Source organism: Micromys minutus (genome assembly GCF_963924665.1).
Source record: "Micromys minutus genome assembly, chromosome: 15".
In the NCBI taxonomy this organism is placed as follows: domain Eukaryota; kingdom Metazoa; phylum Chordata; class Mammalia; order Rodentia; family Muridae; genus Micromys; species Micromys minutus.
In genome coordinates, this window is record NC_137984.1 from 7667919 (window position 1) to 7692272 (window position 24354).

At 41.8% G+C, this 24354-nt stretch overlaps 1 protein-coding gene across 1 annotated transcript in view; it reads right to left on the reverse strand.

The window, feature by feature from the left end:
* Positions 1-24354, reverse strand: part of RNF217 (ring finger protein 217) — a 101142-nt gene that overhangs the window by 36796 nt on the left and 39992 nt on the right. Inside the window, exon 2 of the mRNA XM_080929320.1 lies at positions 647-880. Within this exon, the coding sequence (XP_080785446.1) occupies positions 647-880 (234 nt within the window). The remainder of the gene's footprint in view (positions 1-646; positions 881-24354) is intronic.

Sequence of the window (24354 nt, forward strand, 5' to 3'; positions counted from 1 at the left end):
GCCCTTAGCAGGGGACACTGGCACTCCAACCCCAGGCTAGAGGACCCTGAGATAAAATGTCTCCAACTGGCCAACAGATAACAAAAAATGTTACCCTCCATAAGCTGACTATCACAGATCTTTGTTACAGTCACACAACACTGGCAAACATACCTTTATGAGACTATTTGGAAGCAGAGACTGTGTGACGTCTGTCACCTACTGCTTGTAAAGGCTAAGCACCTGGCAACATTCTGCGTTTGGCAAATCGTGAATGAAGGATGTTTTATACAAGTTTACTCATTACACATAGAAGCTGAGAAAAAGGAAATTGAGACCACTGAAAAAGTTAAGCTCATTATTAAAAAAGAAACAAAGTCTTAGTATTTATGTAGCATTTGGTGACAGTGATGACTGTCACTCTAAAGCTTAGCCTTTCCATCAAGTCATTAAATGAATTTCCAACATGATTAAACTTAGTTAAATCCTCCAGTGATCTTTTAACATGCACCTCCCCAGGCCACGTGTCAGGATCACAGGGAACATCCACTGACCGCCGGGCCAGACAAGGGGGTAAGAGAAGGAAGGCCACGTAATGCCCACCGGTCAGCCTATATGGCTGCTCCCATCTTGTGACCTTTAGCTATGGTCTGGAGAGCATACTTACTTTGTGTCTGCTGTCTGATCTGGAAGGAGTGGGGACGTGTCCTTTTTTCTTAACGGTTGTGAAGTGTTTGCATTGAGGGCAGGGCTTGGTGCTGGAGTCGATTCGGCCGAGTTCCAAGAAGTACTTGTATCTGATGGAGTCCTCGTGGGTTAAGTTGTAGACCACAGTTGTTTCCTCCAGGAATTCAAAACACTCTGTGACTGGGCATTTGATTTCTACTTGGCCAAGTTGTACCTGTGTGAGGGAACAGACAGAGAAGACCAGTGGTTATTAAGGCTCTTTGCTTTGGCATACAGTCTTTGTAAATAGAGTACATTGTTATCTTGTGCTTTAAGAAAAGATGATCAGCTATCTTCCCAGATAGCATGACGAATACTAGTCATTTTGAAACCTATACTAAAGTACCAAAACCTAACCAGGATCTGTAGTACGCTCAAGTGCCCCTTCTCAGGCACAGTGTGACTCATGACCTATCTGATTCTGGCCAGCTACAAGTGTATCATTTTCAGAGCAGTTTTCTCAGAAGGTTATCTGACAAGTATCTTGAGTAAGCAGTGTGTATTCATTTATTTACCCAGCTATATATGTTCTATTAATTCAAGGACACACTTAAATAAAACCTTTTAACACTGCAAAAGTAAAATTTGTCTTACAGGCAATAGATGATTAGCATTAAGTTGAATTTGCAGCAATTTTACTTTCAGATGGTACATGGCCTAACAGCATATCCCACAACTAGTCACCTGTTAGATTTCTGCAAACCGTGGGGTTCACAGGGCAGGCAACATGAAGGCTTCTAGAGAGATGGGGGAGGCTCATACAGGCTTCCCTAATCATATTAAGGATTCTGGATTACATCATAAATTCAATTTGAGTCACTTCCAGATTTTAAAAGGAGATGTAACATATCACATTAATAAGTAAATGAATCATTCAAGCTCTTATTGGAAAATGTACCTACCATCCAGGAGCCGAAGTGCAGGCTAAGAAAATAGTAGCTCTCAGATAGTACCTGGGTTTACCAGATGTTCAGGGAACAGGCCGATAATGACTGAACTTGGGTGTCTAAGGGGGACACATCTGCATTTATGCTGTACAACTCGATGCTTTAAAATATGGATACACTGTGGACTGGCTACAGCTGGTTTCAGTATTTATTATTTTGGAGTGGGAAACACTCAAATCCTTAGCAGCCTTCAAACTCCTCATTACTAACCATACTGGACAACAGTCCCCAACTTATTCCTTGTCACTAAAGTTTTGTATTCTTTGACCAACGTTTGCCCAGTACCCCATGTCTCTCACCGCTGCTGCCAGCCAGATCTGGACAGCTAGCTATTCTCTGCTTCTCTAACGCCATCCTTTTCGGGTTCTGAACTGAGTAGGATTATCTAACAGTTATCTTTCTGTGTGTGCCTACATCACTCGACATTTGTAATGCTGTGGTAGATGACAAAATTTCCTCTTTTTAAAAGACTAACCAGTGTGTATGTGTATGACAGTGTAAAGCGTATTTCTCCATCTACTAATAGATACTTAGGTTGACTCTACATCTTAGCTCTCATGAACAATGATGCAATAAACATGGAAGGGAGTTAAATCTTTACATGCATATATTACACACACACACACACACACACACACACACACACACACACACACACAAGCATATATTTTTGTGGCTAGTATTTAATTAGAGAGGAGCCATTCTTCTATTGTACATGATAGCTGTAGTAAATTATTTTATCTATTTCAAAATGAATTTGGGGGGGTCACCACATGCAGCACATGTGACGGTCACAGGACAATGCACAGGGGGAGTCAGTTCTCTCTAGGACATGGCTCCTGAGGATTCTACTCTGATGGTCAGGCTTACCGGCCAGCACCCTGACCCCGAGCCAGCTCACCAGCCTGGCTGTGGGAATTTACATTCCCACCCACTGCACACCAACATTTATCCTTTTTACATTCGATAGTAATGTTTTTGTAGCAGTAGTAACAACCATAATGGGCATATAGAGTGGATTAATCCATGAAAGCTTCCTTCATGACCTTGACAACAGTGATTAGTGTTGACAGTTTTATAACTTGGGTTTCACATTACTACTTCAATTAGTATCTTCCCAGTGTTTTACAAAGCCTTCATTAGGAATAATTACAATCGTATGTGGAAATGGTAGACAGGCTCTAAGAATCTTCAAGTATTCATTCTCCCATTCAAACAACTGTCAACTTGTGACCAAGACAGTTTCTTTGGGTACTTGACTCACTTAGATCTTGCATCTCATCTCGAAGTAAATGTCCAACATCATATCATTTCACTCATAAATATTTTCATATGGTTCCAAGAACTAAGATATTCCTTTGCTACCATAACTGAGTTGTCAAACATTTCCCCAAATGTCTCTTAATATCAAACCAACACTTTCAAAATGGCAGCCAACACTTGTCTATTGTACACTGACGTTCTGAATACATACAAACTGACTTTGTATTTTTGTTGTGTTCAATGCTTGAAGCCACTGCTTACATCACTGAAAAATATGTTCTACGCTTCTTCTGAGCAAGTTCAATCTTGTAAGAAAAAAATTACTTAACTGTAAAACAATCTCCAAGGTGTGAGCAGAAAGCCTAATTATCCACTTAACACCTGAGCTAGATGGCTAATTTGCCACATGAGAGAACTCAAAAGTAATTTAGTGGCTAAGGTGAGAGGGACCTCAGAAGTAGTGGATTAATTAATTAAATTCTCTAAAGAAAAGGACGGAAAAAGGTACAATCTGGGGCCTCAGACTCAAGTCATCCAACCACTAGGTTAATTCGTCCCTTGGTTTTAAGTGCTAGACATGAGACTTTACAAGGCGTTTACAGCCTTTTGCTCAATTGATACCAAAGGATCTCACTGTCTGTATCCTGACCAGTGAACAACAGAAGCTTCAGCACCCACCAACCCACGCACCACTGTGCAACGGTTTCCCACTGCACTGCTTTCCAGCATCAGTGAGCATGAAAAGGTATACGCTCCAGGGCACATGTCTTTGTTTTTTGGCTTATGTATACATGTTAGGGGATAAACATGTATCTGTGTGCCTGTACACAGGTGTGGAGACCAAGGACCAAGGACAGGTGTTTTCAGACTGCTTTCTTCATTCACTGAGGCGGGGTCTCTTACTGAGCCCAGGGTTTATAAGTCTGGCTATCCAACTTGCCAATCTGTCTCCTCTCCCGAGCGCTGGGAATACAGCGGGTGCTAGGGATTTGAACTCTAGTCTTCTTGCACAAGAACTTTATCCACTGAGCCATCGGCACATGGTTTTTTAGTTTCCTCAGCAGCTCCCACACTATCCTATGATGACGCCTTAGAGCTTTTTCTTTTCATAGTTCTACCAGGTACAAGCAGCATCAACACAAAGAAGACCATATTTAGGAACCTGAAGCAAACACACACACACACACACAAATAAATGCAACCATGAAAAAGAACCATATCACAAAATGGGAAAAATTCAGCCCTAGGTACCTTGCAGGTAAATTCACCAAGCAGTCAAGAATAAAATAACATTAATATTATGCAATAACTTTGCAAAAGGAGGGGAAAGAGGAGAGAAAGAAACCATTGCTGTGGTTGGCTTATGGAGTTAGCATAACCTTCATAAACAAAACCTGCAACAGAAGTTGTAAGGAAAAAAAAAACTATTGAGCAATCTCTTCTATAGATATAGATATAAATACCCCGACCAGGCAGTCACAAACTGAACTGACCAGGAGAGATATCATGATAAAGTTGGCTGTATTGAAAAATGCAAGCAATTGAAGCATTTCGCACATTAATAGTACAAAGGAGCCTTACTGGCCCTCTGGATAGCATAACAGTGTTTGTCAAACGAAAGCACCGAATGAAAGATGGCAGAGAGGAGCCCAGAAGAACGTGGTCCATCCGTGTTCTAAGAAAGACCTGTCAGATGCGAAAGCTCTGGACAGATGAATGTTGGACACAGGAGGGAACCAGAGCGCATCCCACAGCCTCAGGGACTGGGTATGAAGTGAACCTGGCTCTTCTGCAGACAGATTTTGGAGTTTTATCTGAACCACTGAGAATGTTTGGGGCAAGCCTGTCTAATTAATTTACATGAAAATGATCTAACCCGGGACAAAATGTGTTCTATGGTCAGAATTGGAGTTGGTCAGGAAGGAAGATCACCCTGAACATCTCAGGCTATTGCCATTACTTTTCAGTTGCCCTCCAGAACCTGACGTTAAGACTGGTGAGTCAAAGTTATGGAGAAATCAAGCTGCTACCATCATGAAAGTTTCCTCCCTACTAGCTAACTTCCACGGTGCAGGAAGCCTCTCTCATGCTACTGGGGGAGAAAGATAACCACCAGTTTTATACAGCTGTGATCCCTTGGAAGCGATTTTATAGCAATGCCTAGATTGACAAGATAGGCCCTCTACTGCAATCGTGGTATCAGGAATGTTACAGGATTAACCAACCATTTTCTGATAGGATTTAAGGCCCATTGAGGTAGAAATCAGGTACCACTAACTGGGCCAAAGACCTGATTGTGGTTAAGTCAGCCTTAGGATTCTGTAAACCCCGCCCCACAGTTACCTGGCAATAGCCAGGTATGCTCCTCCCCAGTTACATGACACTATAAAGGGGGCTGCTTGCCCCCTCCTCTTACTCTTTTGCCCTCTTGCTCTCTTGTGCCCTTGCTCTCCCTCCCCCTTGTCCCTCTTCTCCCCATTCATTTTCCCCCTTTCTCCATGTGCTCATGGTTGGCCTCGACCTCTCTACTCCTCCCCCCGCCTCTCTCTACCCCTACTACCCTTTTAACTCCCCTCCCCATGACCTGAATAAACTCTATCCTGTACAATACTGCCATGTGGCTAGTCCCTCAGGGGGAAAAGATTCCCAACATGGGTCCCCCAGAAAGCATCCCCCTGACCCCCATGCCTCACCACACCTCCATGGAGCATATCCCCCAGCATACACACATACACTCTCACTTTATCTTTTTCCTAGTACAAATTGACCTTTGGGAATAACCTAATATTATTCTGTCAAATGGACACAGTATCAAACCATCACTGGGTTCTTATATTTATGCTTATAGATCATGCATTTTCCAACCCTCATCAGAGAAGCTCTTTTTTGGAACAGATGGAGGTTAATATCGACACCTACAACTTCCAACATGCAGGGCGAAGAGTCTATGAAGTGATCCAGTCTAACTGGAACATCTGTATCATAGCCCACCCTTTAAGGTTCAAGGATCACCTCAACAGAGGGGGTGGTAAGAATGTAAGAGTCAGGGGTAGTAACTGCAGTGAAACAGTAGTTGCAGGACAGGCAGGGCCACTGCACACATGAACTTATAGCATCTGTGACTACATGCACAGCACTTGGGTAAGGCCGAGCCAGCCAAAACCCCAGCACGGATGGGGAAAGCTCATTAAGGTACACCCCGAGCTAAGCACCTACTGTCAATCGATGACTTTTAGTGTGGTATGGAATTTTCCTCAGACCTCTGAACTAGTTATGTTTCAGTAGACAGTCCTACATCCTTGCATATACAGGAACTCAGTTGCTGTTTTTTTGTTTTTTAAGAGCATATAGAATTAGGGAGGAAAAAAGGTTGAGGGAATAGCGGTGGTGTTGGAGGGGAAGGAAAAGGGGTGGGTTTGATTAAACACACACACATACATCTATGACATTCTCAGACAACAACAAAAGGCAGGCTGTGTTTACGCTCATGGCAATGCTGAGCTCACGACAGTTATTGGCTTCATCTATTTTACATTGTTTTTTTACAAAAATACAACAACCAGTGAGCAAGAGCTTCAGTTCCCACACACTGCCATTCCCAGAAGACGATGAGAGAAATCATGACCCAGGAGGACACGCAGATGCCTTGAAAGAAGAGGATAATACGTTGCTTCTGGCTGGCACTGGGGAGGACACAAGAAACGCTTGTCTGTCAGTATGTCCCTTTCATGGTACTTTTCATAGGAAAGGAGAAATGCTAAAGGCAGCAGGTTTGAACTGAAGAAACTCCTGGAGCTTCGTGGTGGAGGCAATAGGTCGGGAAAGAGACGGTCCAAAGATCTGCTTAAAATTCAAAGCTTTAATAGCGACAAATTTTAAAATCTTAAAGAAAATAAAATTCAAAACACAATAAGGAAGAAAAATCATTTGATCATCACACGCTAGAAAACATTTGATACAGCCAACATCTATTCAAGAGAACAATCATTCCGAATCTCAGCAAACTCGGGTTATATGAAAGTGTCCTTAGTGTGATGAGGAATAGCTGCAAGAACACCCACAGCAAACACCATAACTGTGAAACACTGACATTTTCTTCCTAAAGCTGGACAGTGATCCCCAAGGTCGCTATTATTCAACAGAGTAGAGTACATGAGCAAAGCAAGAGGACAGAAAGAGGAAATGAGAGTCGAACCACTGGAAACGAGGAACAGTCCCTCATGACTTGCAGATTTCGTGATTGTACACGTAGAAAATTTGAGTTCTAGCAGATAAACTGTTAGAATTAAATGTGAGTCCTGCAAGTGCAAGATGCTGCGGTTGGTCTTCGAATCTAGACTACACTTGATAAAAGGAATAAGAAAGGATGGGCACACAGACACACGGAGGGAGGACCTGGGGCCCCATGGAGATGCACCACGCATCGTGGTAACAGCAACCAGAAACCTGGGATACGCATTTTATGTCTATAAAGCAGAGGCAGGTTTACTGTATCCAGCTGAACAGGGTATCTAGGGTGGCTATTTTGAGCTGCAGTCATCTGGAAGAAGGAAGCCATGGCTGATAGTTTCTGTGTAGGCTGTCAACATTCACACTCAGACCAGAGGAAGGCTGTGTAGCCCTCTGAGCCTCAGCACAGGAAGGATCTGCGGTCCGGAGGCTCTGGGTTGTTGATATAGCTGTCCTCATGTCAACAGAGCAAATTCCCTCGGGACTTCATCCTCTCTGCACAGCTATTCAAGGCTTTCTCCATGTGAGCAAGGGTGCTAAACAGGCTAGTAATGCACAAGCTTACATGTCTGTATACTGCTTATGAGAAACTAAGGATAATCTTCAAAAACCAGTGACATTTTAGATGATAAAAACATTTCCAACAGAGATAAATGTAACAAATTATCTTCTCGTACAAACATCTGAAATACTTTGGAGACAAAAAGCAGCAAATGACTGGAAAGATGTACTGCATTCTAGAACTGGGGAAACACACTTCTGGGTCTAGAAAGACACACTGCATTCTGGGACTAAAAGGACACACTGCATTCTGGGACTAAAAGGACACACTGCATTCTGGGACTGGAAGGACACACTGCATTCTGGGACTAAAAGGACACACTGCATTCTGGGACTAAAAGGACACACTGCATTCTGGGACTGGAAGGACACACTGCATTCTGGGACTGGAAGGACACACTGCATTCTGGGACTAAAAGGACACACTGCATTCTGGGACTGGAAGGACACACTGCATTCTGGGACTAAAAGGACACACTGCATTCTGGGACTAAAAGGACACACTGCATTCTGGGACTGGAAGGACACACTGCATTCTGGGACTGGGAGATTCAACACTGTGAAGTGCAAAACCAACCTGGACTCAGCTATTAGTTCAAGTTAGTGAAATTTCTAGCAGTTTTTCTTTTCAGGGGAAAGTAGGCTCAGTATTTTGAGATAATTCCACTGTTTGAGCTCCCCAAAGCTCATAATTGACATGTAACTGCCATTGTAAATATCAGGAGACAGGTGATTTGGCTCATGAAAGTAAAGCCCCTGCAAGTGGGATTAGTGCCCTTATGAAACCGACCCCAGAGAGCTGCCATCTCCCCTTCTGTGTTGAGAGGACACACTGGGAAAAAGCTGTGTACAAACACAGGCAGTCTCAGGACTCAGTTTCAGAAGTTCCAGTTGATGCTCTCACTGTGGACCTGCAGTGGCGCACGCAGGAACCTGCGGCAGAAGAGACAAGCTTCCTTCATGCCATCTAGAAGGTGAAGAGCAACAGAAGGGAGCGTCCTAACACCCCTTCGATGATACATGTCCCCAATGGCCTACCTTTCTTCCATTAGCTCCCACCTCCTAAACGACCCCTATTTCCCTGCAGTGCCTTAGGAGCGAACCACTTTCCACATGCTGAGCCTTGGGAGGCTTTCAATATCTAAAGTTGAACAGCTCCCTAGCTGATGGTATTTGATTATAAAGGCATGAGTGGACTAAGTAAATACTTGATCAAGAAAAGAACAGCAGTAAAACTTGCTCTGCAAGATTTCAAACTAATCGGGGAGCTCCAGGATTAAAACACAATGGTGCTTGAGGACAGATAGCTCCTGCAACAGCGGACCAGGAGTATGGAGCAAAAGGCATTCCATGGGGAAGCTAAACGTACCAATGTTACACAGTAGGGTGGCAGACAGCTGTTTCAGCATCTGGGTTCCTTAAAGCTCCACCGCCATTCACCTTAGATGTCCCCTTTGCATGAGGTAGGTTATATTTATATAAGTAAAAAAGGAGCTTCCAAAGACACCCGAGAACAATTTTGGAACAGAAAGTGTTTCTTGCACACGATGGGAAAAACACTATACTCACCAAAAAATATAGAAGAGTAGAAACTCGTAATTATAAAATGATATTCACAAAACAGAAATGACAAAGGACAGAGAAGAATTTTAGGAAAGCTGATATCCACGTGACCACAAAGAACGTCGAAGTGTGCTCAGATTTGTGAGTGCTCAGAGAAGAGCCACGGAGCAGGTGCTTCAGAATTAGCAAACTGAATTCTCACTGTGCTCGAAGAGTCAATGTATTGGCTGGGGCGAGATGGCTTAGTGGGTAAGGGACCTGCCAGGCAAGCAATGAGGACCTAAGTCTGAATTTCCAGAACCCACAGACAGCCACAGAGAGCAGCAGCACACATTTTCTGTGCTGTGTTTCTATGTCCCAATGTCTCTCTGCTGAGATGGGAGGCAGACATAGGAGAACCCAGAAACCCATGGGCCAGGTAGCCTGGTCCATCCACCAATGAAATGAGAGGTTTTTATCTCAAGACAGAAGACAAAGCAGAACACCTGAGAATATGCTAAGCACAAACTTACTCACACACTTACACACACACACACACACACACATACACACACACACTCTCACACACTCTCTCACACACACTCACACACTCACACACACACACTCTAACACACACTAACACACACACTCTCTCTCACACACACACACACTCACACACACACACTCTCTCACACACTCTCTCACACACTCACACACACACTCACACACACACTCACACACACACTCACACACTCTCTCACACACTCACACACACACTCACACTCTCTCACACACACTCACACACACTCACACACACACTCTCTAACACACACACTCACACACACACTCTCACACACACACTCACACACACACTCTCACACACACACAGTCTCTCACACACTCACACACACACTCACACAGACACACACACGGAGAGAGAGGGGAAAGTGGAGGGGAAAAGACAGAGTAAACAAACAGTAAATATTAAATGACTATAGAATTAATGATTTGCTGGATTTTACACAGCCAGTTCTAGGCACTCTCTCTCTCCATGTAGCTATGCTCCTTCCTGTACTGCGGGAATGTTTCACCCTCTGGATTTTATAACCACCTACTAAAGTAAATGTAAACATCCAAGCTCATGTGTTTTAAGGTTGTAAATTCTCATGGTTCTTCAATAAAGAAGAAGGACGCAAACCCAAAGGACAAGCCTGGGTCTCAGCCTGGCCCTGTTTCCTCACATCTTCCCACAGAAGGCTAGAAATGCCTTCCAGAGACGATGAAGGCTGGGTGGGAGATGCAAGGACTTCCACTGTCCTCCCAAACTCAAATGCCTGTGAATACTTGTCTTACTCTCTTTACACATCCCAGAGCTGCACTGATATGACCTGAGTAGGTTTTACAGTTACTTCATAATTCCCAGTGCAGCTAACCAGCCACATTGATATTTAGACTATTCATGGTGCTTTGTTGTGCCAGATAATGCTGGAATGTCTACTATTTTACATGCATTATTCAACTCTACCCAATTACTTAAGAAAGACAAATGCCCTAGATCAGAATTGTTAGCTCATATCTGCAACCCCTGTACTTTGGATGCAGAAAAAGGAGGACCATGAAGTCAGGGGCCAGCTGGACCAACATAGTAAGACTGTATTTCCAAATAAACAAGAGAAAACTTTAGATCAATTTCAGAATAAAGCTTTGTCTAATTGTGTGAGGCCAGCCCTAACTCATGGTCGTCCACTTTGGGGACTCCCTATTCCCCTATCAGAGGCTATGTCTCCATCATATTTGCTTTCCTCTGGGTTCTTACACATGCTAAGGCAGATTTTACATCATTTAGGACATATATTTAGAACATTTTCTTACATACATTCTTCAGATCTCAGTACAGAAGTCAAATACTTTCCCATTTTATCGACACTGCATCTGGTGACGCTAAAACAGTATGTATACCTTTGTACGCAAGTAATCTTATTTGTACTGTCTTTCCCATTTTCTTATAGCTCCTTAAAGATAGGATCTGTGGCTTGCTTATTTCTGTACCTCCTACACCCTGCTGATGACCTGCCACAGAGTGTATACCTAATAAACGTGTTGAAATTTTAAAAAGAGGCTAATACAGCTTTGCATGGGGTTTGCTACGTACTGATCAGGTGTCACTGATAATAAGGGAGAGTATGTGAGAAAATGTCCGTGTTATAGAATAAACAGTCTATGATTCTGGACTATTCTAACGAGGGTGAGGAGGCATACAAAATGGTCTCAGTGGCAAAGAGGATAAAAATGGTCAGGCCTAAGAACCAGAGCAGACCCATTCAGGCTGTAGGGGCAGCCTGGTAGGAATCACCCACACTCGTGGCTGGCTATGGATGTAGATGGTGCTGGTGCTGGTTGAAAAGGGAATTTCTGTGGCTCTCTGACTACCCGTCCTTCACAGTCCAGCTCCCTACAAGTATTCCCAGCAGCTCAGAAGAACAACAGGCGGTATGAGGGTTAGAGATTCACTGTCCCTGCAAGAGTCTCAGGTATTGAAAGGTTAATCTCACACTACACCTTCATCAATGGATTAGTCTATTGCTTCATTCAAACTCTCAACAGGAAACTGAGAGGCAAGGAACCGCAAAGGCGGGGTATATTTGAGCAATGCGCCCTGGAAAGGCAGACCTAGTGCTTGGCCGCATCCTACCAATGGTTTGCTTCCTGGAAACTACAGACAACCTCTCATCCAGATGTTCACACATCCTATAGCCCAGAAAGAGCAGACCCAGCCAACCACAGGCTGAATCCGCTGATACTATGAGCCAACCGGATACCACTGGATGTCCTCTCATGTTCTGTCTTAGTGACCAAAAGCTAAAGACATTTGCTAGTGACACGTACTAATGTGCTACTGAGCTTCCACTAGCTGAAGAAACATTAATGGACCTCTACTAAAGGCAACAGAACTATACAAATCTTAGCTGCTTGCTAAACAATCTCATTATTTCAGGTGAGAGATATGAAATATCTATTTTTTTATTCCTAAACCAAAAAGCTATAATTTCAGTCTCATTGGATGGGAACTTAAGGGGTAAAGGAGGGCACTGTCGGGTCAAGTGTGTGATTCTGTATGACTCTTACGATGCGTTGTCAAACAGACCTGCAATATGTGTACTTGTATGTACTTGTATGTACTTACTTTGTATCTGTGGTCACTGTGCTTCTCTTTTCTCTCTTAAGGACATGTTAGGGGCCTGGAGCTCATGGGGTAATATCTGAAAACAGCTTTGGTCAGTGGACGGTCTTATTTACTAAGGAGATAATGCCTTATTTTCCTAGTTGTTTTGATCATACAGGAAAAATAAGGTGCCTTGTATTTGTGTAACTAATAGATGGTTTTATAAAAGATTTAGAAAATGGAAAAGTAGAAAAATCAGGCCTTTAAATACTACCATTTTTGAACAAGTTCTTTTATTTTCTGGATAATTCATTCTCTTCCCCCACATGTCTGTCTGTCTGTCTCTCTCTCTCTCTCTCTCTCTCTCTCTCTCTCTCTCTCTCTCTCTCTCTCTCACACACACACACACACACACACACATACATCCTATCATGGTCTACATGTAACTCACTTTAGTATCTTACCTGTCCATATCTGTGCAGTGTGAGCCCTTTGTATGTTATTATGTGTTACTTTCTGATATCCAGGAAACAGAATATACTGACCATTCTGTGAGCAGCCATAGTCCGGCTCCATACGGACACTGCATCCAGTAATGCACGTCACTTCACTGGGCTAAATACCTCAGTGCAAAAGGCCTCTCTATTAGAGATTATTTTCTCAGGCTAGATTCCCAGAACTGAAATTACAAGGTCAAAGGGAATGATTATTCTAAAATTTTTAAAAGCATACTGTTAAAATAATTCTCAAGGGCTGTATTAATACTTCATACTATCAACCATTTTACTACCCTTTTCTCTATAGTAGACTAGCACCTAAAAAAAGCATGCAAACACATACATAGGTACACTCACTAACTCACAAATATACCTCAGTATTTTTAATGTATGTATATGTTACTAACTGTCCACGTCCCCCTTTCGGTGAGTCCCAGCCCTGTGCTGGTCAGTAAGTCAGATCCTGCTCTTGCACTTTGCAGTATTCACGGAGATTATCTAATATTCTATGTGAAGCATGAACAGTTTCCAGGAAGCGCAGCCAAAGGAGAGCCTTTATCCAGAATTCAGCCCTGAGCAGATGTTTACTTGGCAGCCTAGCTGCACTAATTAGCATCAGAAAGCAGAGCAATTAAAAAATAGACAACCAGATCTCAGGTCCGTGAATCATGGTTCTGTAAAGGGCCCAAACCATCTGGATGACTGGGCACACGCAGTCCTCCATTTTGAGAAGCAGCAGCCGGACAGTGGAGAAAGTCAAGGGACCTCAGAACACCAGGCACTCACAGCACAATGTCTTCACAGTCTTTCTATCCCTCTTTCTGGGACTACCTACATCTCACAGGGACATGCTGCAGTTTTTGTCTAATCTTAGTTCCGACCTCGAACCAGAACCTGCCCTGCATACAAGAAGCAGGACTAAGTGCTTACTTATTGACACAGTAGAAAGGACAATCAAAATCTTGGCAGACATTATGTCCCGGGCCAAAGGCAGAAGATAACCACGGGGCACAGGACATTCTCTGCAGCCCATAGTACCAGAGAAACCACACAAACGAGGGGCAGCAATGGAGACCTCAGGATCCGCAAAGCCTCTCGCCAAGGTCTGATGTGCTGCCCTCCACAAAGCTGGCCTTCTGGAAAGCAAGCTGACTCTGATCTCATAAGCAAAACTGGCAATGTACCATTTTCACGGACATCATTTTAGCACTTTTCCCCCTGTTTTTCTTTCTTTTTTTTTTTCAAGGAACAGATGTTTACGGGTGATTTTTCTTTAAAGGGGAAAGTACTTTTCAAAGGATCTACTCTAACATGGCAACTAAGAAGGAGTTTTGTTTTGAGGTCTTAAAATGATGTGATTGGATATTTCCACGATATTTCAGAGGTAATACACATTTAGAGAACTACAATGTTGCCTTCTGCTCTAATCTTCCTTGTTTGCAAATTCAAATATGTCAAATTCTTTTACTAGCAAAGAATTATTAATGTATCTTTTTTAAAAGGAAAAAAGTATAAAGTAGGCTATAATCTATCCATTAAGTAATTTATTTCTAGATTTCTATTTTGAAACATTTGAAATCTTCTCTTATACATATTTTTCATTGTGTTTCATCATTTAAAAAATATTTACTCACAATATAACCGTGATGAGTACACAGCACACATTAGGTATTTTCATCTAATATAAATGCTATATTCACATTTCCCAGTTTCCCCTCCAATGCTCCTCACAGTTGCTTTAAAAAAAAAAAAACAATTCAATATTGATCAAGGAACACAGTCTCTTAAGCTGTGCCCTAGTAGTTCAGCCCTACATCTTAAGAAAATACTGTCATTAAATTCAGGTCAGTTATTTTGAAGAATGTCTCACAATGTGGATGTGTTGATTACTTCATCCTAAGAAAACCCAGGTGAGCATTTATCTAGTGTGGTGTCTTGACAAACAGCAGGCCAGGAGGCATACAGCTCAGCATCCAGCTCAGCTCCCCACTGTTACTGATGGCAAGTGAGATCACTTAGATACAGTGGTATCTGCCAGGGCACGCAATCACAGCACTGCCTCTTCCTTCTGAGATTAGCATATGATTTATAAGTTGGTACCTGGACACAGAACCTTATTTGGTTCCCCCAAGAATGTTTTACTCTGTGGCTTTCCCATTTGTTGATGATCTGTTCTGGAATCAGACACTACAGTAGGGGTTGCAAAATGCAGCTTTTCTAGTTGTATTATTCCTTCTACTTCTATAATCTATAATTCTGAATAAGAGAGGACTCTGCATGCTTGCTCTGTGTGTGAGTGTGTGTGTGTGTGTGTGTGTGTGTGTGTGTGTGTGTTTTTGAGTTTGTGGCCAGAAGAAATCCAGTAAGTCAGCATCTTTTGAATTATTCCTTGTCATGGCACTAGAATCCGCAGACTCCAGAGCACTGCCTCTTGAATGAGGAGTTAATTCTATCTGAAGCCCAGGATCTGGGATTTCTAAGAGCACTCCTTTCGACTAAAGCATCGCTGCCTCGAAGCTGCATGTCCTATCTGTCCCTGCCCTTCCTCCGCTTCTATCCCAGCTCTGCTTGTAGCTAGCTCTTCACTGCAGTGGGAAAAACTAAGGCAAACATTTCTCCTTCTCTCCCCTGACCCAGAGCATATTTCTCTGAGTGAGTGTCACAGCAAGGTATCTGGTATCTGTAACTTTTCTGAGTTTAAGTCTTTGGCATAATTATTCAGTCAGTCTGGTAAACAGTTAAGTGCCTTTGTTCATTTCTTATTCGATTTTTAAGTTTGATTTTTAACATTTTCTTTTTCTATTTAATTGTATTTTGGGTAAGTAAAACAATGTGATGTGAGAATTAAAACTATTTGAAAAATACACAGAGCATTTACACTTAGGCTCTCAAGGGTTTATACTTCAAGATGGCGGACAGGTACCAGCCCCATCCACTCCATCCCACTCCCCCCCCCCCCCCGCCCGCCATCCAGTTTCTAACATGGTTCTTTTGACAAAAACAAGTTTGTCTCTACTTCACTGTCTTGTCCCCAACATACTCTTAATCTACTTGTGTTAGGGAATTTCTATATCAAAATTTAACAAACACAAGACAGACCTCTAGTTTCAAAATGATAGAGAAAGAGCAGATAGAACTATTCCATGTTCCAAAGACCTTCAGTGAAGACCAGCAATGCATTTAAGAAATATTCAGAGACAGATTTTGGCAAACAAATCATCATGCACTAAATTTAAAAGCCACACCCAGGTAAAGTGCTGCGTTTCCAGACACACATCTCAGTAGAAACAGACTCCTTTTTTTTTTTTTTTTTTTTTTTTTTTAACTAACTGGGCTTTTAAGTAAGAAAGGAACATGCAAACATTATGTACATTTCTACCTGTACCATACATGTGACACAAAGGCCAGTCATCACTGCAGGACATACCAGAACCATGACAATACATCTTAGAAGTGAATATAAGGTATTTAGTATTGTCTTTAGATATAAGCCAAAGCTTCCTTCACTAAACTAATCTTTTGAAACAAACTTAAACTGGATATTTCTACCAAACGGTGCTAATTAGCCTTACAAGTATACATTTTATTCATGGTGTGGTCTTTAATTGGAAAGTCATTAAATATTCAGAATTAATCTCTTTCTCACATACATAAAGATACAAACACACACACACACACACACACACACACACACACTGAAATACAGGAAACTGAAGATAGAATTCTATGCATGGTAGGCAAATGCTGCATACACATTTGGCCCTCTTTCTGCTACTTTGAGACATGGTCTAATTCAGTTTACCCAGGGCACCCTTGAATTGGACTTGAACTTGAAACCCGCTAGTCCTAGCTTCTGAAGTCATGCCACCAAGCTATAGTCACTTTAGAGATGATAGATTACAGTCAAAGTGTGATCCAAATCTAATTTGAATTCTCCTGGCTACACAAAAATATGATGGATTTGAACGTCAAGTGCGGTTATGGACAAATACTAAAATGAAATTCAACCATGTATATATACCTAACACTGTATCAAAGGGCTTTGTATACATCATTTTCTCTTTGTAATATTCATGGGAACATATTTTATTATTAGAATTACTATAATTATTCCCATTTTGCAAACAATAAGACTAAGGCTTTCTATGACGCAAGTATCTTCATCAGTCACAAACCAACACAACTCTGCTGAGGAAACTTAAAATTCTGAGTGGGGTAGCATGTCATATACGTGTGGTCATCAGTCTTCACTTTCCAATTACACATCCACATTATTCTTTAAAGTAAAACGGTAAAAGGAAGATAACATTGATACAGGACAAAGCCCCGCTCCTGAGGCAGTTTGAGCTACTGGTTATTTCTTCCTGTGCTCCCTCCCTTTCACTCCTCTTGGCCACACGCCATGCTAGGGAGCATCTAGTGACTTCCCCATGGAGGACCAGCGTTGAGGACGCTCCTGTACTTCTCACTGCTTTGGTTTTGTCCCTTCATCTTCCTGCCCAGTGGGATCCACATCTGACCCAGTGTGGCTGAAGGAATGGGATTTACTCTTCATCTGATGGCACAGTAACATTTCACCTCATACTGTTACAGGGTGACACACTCTTAGACCTTAAATTTTCCTCTATTTTGTTTTGTCTTACTTGGTTGGTTTTCTCTGTCCCTATTGCTATTGCCCTGGGAGGAGAGGGACTGTCTGTCTGTTCAAAGGCGGGCAGAAGTATGTATTTCAGAGAGCAGGAGTTCCTTGACTTTATTCAGATTTCTAAGTAATCCCACTACGTTCATCGTGTCTTCTAAGTACTCGGACACCATCTACAGCAATGCTTCTCCACCTTCCTACTGTAGTGACGCTTGAACACAGTGCTTCATGCTGCAGAGACCCTCAGCCATCGATTTATTTTTGCTGCTACTTCATAACTGTAATTTTACTATTGTTACGAATTATAATGTAAATATCTGTTTTCTGGTGGCCTTAAGTGACTCCTGTGAAAGGGTTGGTCAATTCCAAGGGGGCTGTGACCCACTGGTTGAGAACCACTGGTATACACCAAAAGACCTTGTGAGATTCTATGGTATGGACTAACATATTTCTTCCTGGTATTTCTTTTATCCTCACCTAACCTTCAAATAGAGCTCTGAAGTCTATCATTCCTCCAACAATCTCCTAAAAACACTGTCTGGATTTATGGTCCAGTCCTGTCTGCTCTTTTCTTCTCACTCTCCCAGTGAGCTAAAACTCAAGTTTTGTGAATGCTAATGTGAAGCATTATAATTGATAATTATAAATTATTAATTATAATATAAATAATATTATATTATATATATTATATAATTATTATATAATATAATATATAATATATATATTATAATATAAATAATATAAATAATTATAAATAATGTTAGCATTTGGAAGCCTTTAACAAAAATGAACAAGATATTTATTATGTTTTCTGCGGAAATTCTTATGCTGAAGGAGGTCTGTCCCTGAAAACACAATGGTTCGTTCTATGGCATACAAGAGAATATCGTAACTAACCCAGTAAATAACCCATATTCCTTTACTCTGAGGTCCTCCAGATTTGCAGCAAGTCACTTGACTTAATAAAAATAAAATATAATTGTTACCCTTTTCAATTTAATGCAGGGGACTTAACTAGAAATGAAAACTATTTACCACAATCAAACAAATCTACGAATTACATGGGTCTACACTATAGTCTATGCTAATGCCGAAGGGGCCCTTACACTATGTCTCCATAGGAACACAAAGCTTTCCCCAAATCCTCCCATGCTCCTTCCTCACAAGCTTTCAGGGAGTCATCTTAACAACCAGTAGTTGTCCTTACACAACTCTAACTCAACACGTTCTGCCTTTAGAGCGGTGGGGGTAAGAACGAGGATTGTAAATGCTTCAGAAAACTCTGGTAAAGGAAATCCATAGTAACCTACGTCTTCTGTAAATTAGGATTCATGGCAGTCACTATAGAGTGACTGGATGCTTTCCTACCTCACTGTGTTCTAACTATAGATGTTCTAGCTGCATTTTTCAATATTGAATGTCTTCATTCATCTCAATACCATGTTTGTGCCAAAACAGCCACTGAGCACAATTTGAATAGAAGGATTAAAGAACTGTTGCCCACACTAGAAAAAGTTACCACTCGGTACGTTCCCAGTAAAAACTCAGTGATGTTTGAATGTACACAAATAAAGATTGAATTCAATCTCTATGTTTAAATATAGGGTTACATTCCTTTGAGCTTAAAGGCCTATACAAACCTTAGTACCAGTGGGAAGAATACAGGCCTGTCTTATAGTAACAGTACTTAGAAAGAATATTTTCCCCTTAAAGCAGGTTATCTATTTTGGGCACTCGGGTGGTACTGCATCTATATATCTAGCTTAAAATTCAACAAAAGAACCTTAAAACAAGTTATGATAGAGGAGATAGCTGCCAAAATGAAGTCATGGAGAACCTGCATGTTTATGAAAGAGGTAGAGCCTTAATTACGACACCTTGCTGAAGGAAATTCCATTCATCTCCAACTTAACTGAAGGCTTTCTAGTTGTGAAGGCAAATGAGAAACAAATGCAGCCTAAAACATTAACGTAGAATTGTAATGCAGTCATTCCCACAGCGGAGCGACCACTGCTTCTGTCCAGTGGAGAAGCTTTGTGTCACCCAGGGGATACAAAGATAAAACTCTAAGCAGACCGATCCTTCGTGTAACGTACAAGGAATGTCATATCCTGCAATACATTCCACTTTAAAGGAAAGTTCACTAGCTCGCCGTCTTAGTGGTAGTCTTGGAAGTTGTTTCCAATTTTTAAAAATAATACATAATACACCAAATCCCTACACAGGCAGAGTGTATGTGTGTGTGTGTGTGTGTGTGTGTGTGTGTGTGTGTGACAGAGAGAGCAAGAACAAGAGAGGATGAGCAAGTAGGGAGGAAGGAGAAATCGAGGGAGAGGGACAGGAAGGGGTGGCACTGACAGGAAGAGGGAGCCGGAGTCTCTGAGGCCAGAAGCAGCTTTGCGTTGGCTCAGGTCAACCAAACACACGACTGAGTCCCCAACAGCACTAGGATGAGGTACACAGCAGATGACCTTGGCATTCACTTTCAACTTAAAAACTAGCTTCTCTTTGTTACGATAATGGCTTCCTCGGAAAAAGCATGCCCCACACAGACGAATGAGTCACTGGAAGAAGCAAGTCTTTGATAATGGCAAGTTCAGCTGTGGTGTTTGGTGTTCAGTGGCTTCTAACTGTAAATGGCTGGAAGATCTGGTCACACACCCCCCCCAGGCTAATGATTCTGTCCTGTTAGGTTTAGTCAGCACTGAAGTGGATTCATACCTCATTTCCTGAATAAGAGAGAAAGACATACACTTGACTGAGTGACGTATCAATCATAATATCAGATAACAAGGAAGCGGCAGCTTATGTCAATTATCAACGGATTTTCCCTTTGTACCTTCATTTCCCTGTCTATAGGGACCATGTGATGCTGCTCCAAGGAGTCACGAGTGTGCAGGGCATTCAGAGTGCAGTATAGAAAGCAGTGCCACCTAATATCGACACATCACTGCTGTCACTGTTGCTCTAAATCTCTTTCTGCCTAGTCTACAGCTGATACTTGACAGAGGTGAAGACAAGTTTTCTCTTGATTTAAGTCAGTGTGCCCAGCTCCATGAACAAAGGCACAAAAGGTGCTGCCCCAGACTGCCCACGAAGGCAGCGCCCTCTTCAGCTGCGTCCACATCAGCCTCGGGATTAGACAGCAACAAGCCCAACAGTGTAAGTTTTACCTGAAGCATATCCTTTCGCAAATATGGACAAGCTAACAGCGACATTTGCACATATAGCCAATGGGACAATATATGTAGGAGTCACGCTGACACATGACTCAATTAGTAAGAACACCGTTTACTATAATGCAGTTGTATTTCATTTACCCGATGAATATTACCCAACAGTGGTCAAATGGGGATTTGCCGCCAGGTCTAAAGGTACGACTCACTTCCTGGTTGTATGGAAAGCAGTCCTGCAACACAGCGGACCACTGGGATGTAATAAAGAAATGTGAACTATTTTTCTGTCTCTCCTGCAGAGTCTGGATATTTTCCTACTGTATTACTTACTATGAACTAGATAGGTGAGGAAGAACTCTGATGCACAAAACTGTCTTTAAAACATGAGCATTCATGTTCATTTCACCTATAAATTCTTCCATAACCATATTTAAATCAGCCTGTGGACCTCACACCTCCCACCTGTGCTTTCCTTAACTTGTCAGCGTCCCGTTTTGTATTTATATGAAGATATCATTTGGGGTAACGAGCACAGCTCTAGAACAATAGAATCTTTATGGCATATGGATTAGATGCTTTATCAATATACAACCCACTCGATGAAAAAAATCAAACCCAATATCCGTTATTTCAAATATTTTCCAGTACTTTTCACAAGCTTAGGAAAAAGGTAAAAGTGCTGGTTTCTTAGGAAACATTTAACATTCTATTCTATATTTAAAACCTACTCGTGAAAAAGATGTGCTGTATAATGACATTTTGCTTCCAGTACTGAACAGACATTCAATTTGAAGACTACAATCATCACACATAACCCACATGAATAAATATTTCAAAAATGATTATAGACTTTCCAATAAAGTGAAAAGCAAATTAAACAAAAAACCTTATAAAGCTTAATCCAACATGCGCAGATAAGCATGGTATAGAATTAAAATTGATTGCATTCCCATAGGCTCTCTATTACCACAGTGCACTATTGCTCCAGTGGAAAACAGGAACAAACTCGTAAGAATCTGGAACAGAACAAATTTCTGTGAAGGAACAGAACTCATGCTCTCTTCGAACATATGCAGTACTCTAGTTGTAAAGGCTTGAACCAAATGACAGTAACTATGAAAACAGTTTGAATAGAATCCCAACAGGATTATAAAGATTTCTGAACCATTAACCACAATGGCCACAGGCAGCATTAGTTTAACCGATACAAAGAACTGCAGATATGATGGAGACATTAAAATGCCACGTTCATTGCTGTCAGCTCATATTCATCAGCAGATACAACACTTCCCACATTCTGCTCAGGGAAATACTCAGGGCTCACCCTGTTCAGTCAGCTGAGACTGCTCAGGAATACTTTCCATCGTGTTTCTGTGTGCTGCATTTTAATATTTAGAAACACCTAAACTGCCTCAATTCCTTTATCCCTGCATAACTTCCCATTACTTCCTTCCAAGTGTTTTCTCTTTCAGATGACTAGATATCAAACCATTTCTGACTACCTCTTTCCTCTATTCAGTCAAACTCAATGCATACTTCTCTAATGAGAAAGTGGGTTGGGATCTTCAAATGGTATTTGGTCAGCCTCATGAAACAACCTCTTAAATTCACACAAAGGTGCTTATAAAGGCAAAGAAAAAAGTCAGGAACTCAGAACCCAAAGGGAGATACTAGTTAATTTACCCAAGTAAGCTGCCTGCTGGGTGTGGTGGCTCACTTCTGTAATCCCACAACTGGGGAGGCTTAAAAGAACAGATCACTGTGAATTTAAGACCAGCCTAGGCTTAGTTCATTCCACTACAATGGAAAGAAAAAGTTAATGGAAACACAATGAAAAAAATGCATTATGTTCCTACTAAATGTCTTTAAGGGACTGGGAAGATGTCTCAGTGGTTAAAGAACTCTGCCCTTGAAGAAAACCTGACTTTGGAGCCCAGAGCCCTTGACTCCAGCTCCATGGGATCTAAGGCCATTCCTGTTCTGTTTGTTTTTTTTTTTGGGGGGGGGAGGGTCTCTGCAGGCATGTATATATGCATATGTCATGTCACAGGACATCTGACGGTGACGTGCCTTAGCCTCTTTGGTGGTGGCCCGTGGACAGACGGCTAGAGCACAGACACAGAAATAAAAATACAGAAACCACAGCTTGTTGTGAAAGTCATTTGCAAAGACTCAAGGTGACTTTTTGTGGAATCCAACGTTTCTTTGTTCTTGAAATGTAACCAGTGCCAATCGAGTAAATGATGCATTTACAGCCATGTCGCCCCACCTTTGAGACAAGCAGAGAGACTTCAGAGTTTATCGGTGAAAATTACTGACAAGGCTAAAATTTATCAAGAAATTTAAAATCTTAAAGTAAGATGAACGAAGGCCCAGGGCACTGGCATCAAACCACTGCTATTATGGCTCAGAAAGTGAGGCTTAACCTGTGCTAATGTAGAATGTGGACCACTCTGTGCAGTACTAGGTGACAGCCCAAATGCCCCCAGCATTTGCTTTGTTATGCTTCCTTACATTTCGACCCCCCTCTATGATGTCACCTTCAAAACTGCTGCTGTCTAAAGTGACTTATCAGATCTGAAGAAGCTGGGCTAATTAATGTGTCAACCACATCCTTAAACGGCTTCCTGCTCCGGTTATGGCTTACCCCTTGTCCATTTGGGCGCACATGTGAACTGAGTCCATGAAAGTAAATGCAGAGAGCTGGAGCCTGGAGCCAGTTGTCAGTCACTGCTGAGGCCAGCCAGCTGTCCACAGGCCACCATTGAGGCTAAGGCACTTCCCCTCAGAGGCCCTGTGACATGACAGGTTCCTTCCCCAAGGACTGAAGGAATGAGGTGCTCAGTGGACTTTCTGTGAATTTTGCCACAGTTTAAATAAGAAGTAGTTTATGTCATGAAAGTCACACATTAGGAGATAAAAGTGTCCGTGTAATGTTTTTCTGACATCTTAAAAAGCAATTTCCATCACGTAGATAAAAACTGGCAAAGACATCAAATCTTCAGAGTTAAAATTCCCATGGACTGTTCATGTTGGAGACAATTAAAACAATGCAGATGCGAGGATTATATATTGCGAAGAAGGATAAATGTGGGACTTTTTTGACTTGTGTGGGTGTTCTGACCATACATACTTCTGTGCACCGTGTGTGTGTGTGTGTGTGTGTGTGTAGTGTCTACAGAGATCAGTTGTTTAACAGTCATGAAGGTAGGATGTTATGAATCAAACCCAAATCCTGCTCTTAGCTGCTAAGTCCTATCTCCAGGCCTTCAACTTACTTTCCTTTCATCTTTAAAAAAAAAAAAATTAAAGAAGCTTAGTCTTCACTCTGTAGCTGCCGTTCCCAGCTTGAACTCACTAGTCTTACACCTTCCCCTGCAGAATGCTGTAACTGCAGGCATGTGCTGGCATACATACTCCCACCAGACAATGAGGAAGAGCAACTGGAGTACAAGTTTTTATCAACTTAATACAAGATAAGATCTGTGGGAAGAGGAATTAAAAAAGAATTCCACAATATTAGCCTGTAGGCCACCCTGTGGGTCATTTTTCTTGATTAATAGTTGATGTGTGAAGGCCCAGCCCACTGTGGGTGGTGTCATGTGTCAGCAAGTGGTACTGAGTTACC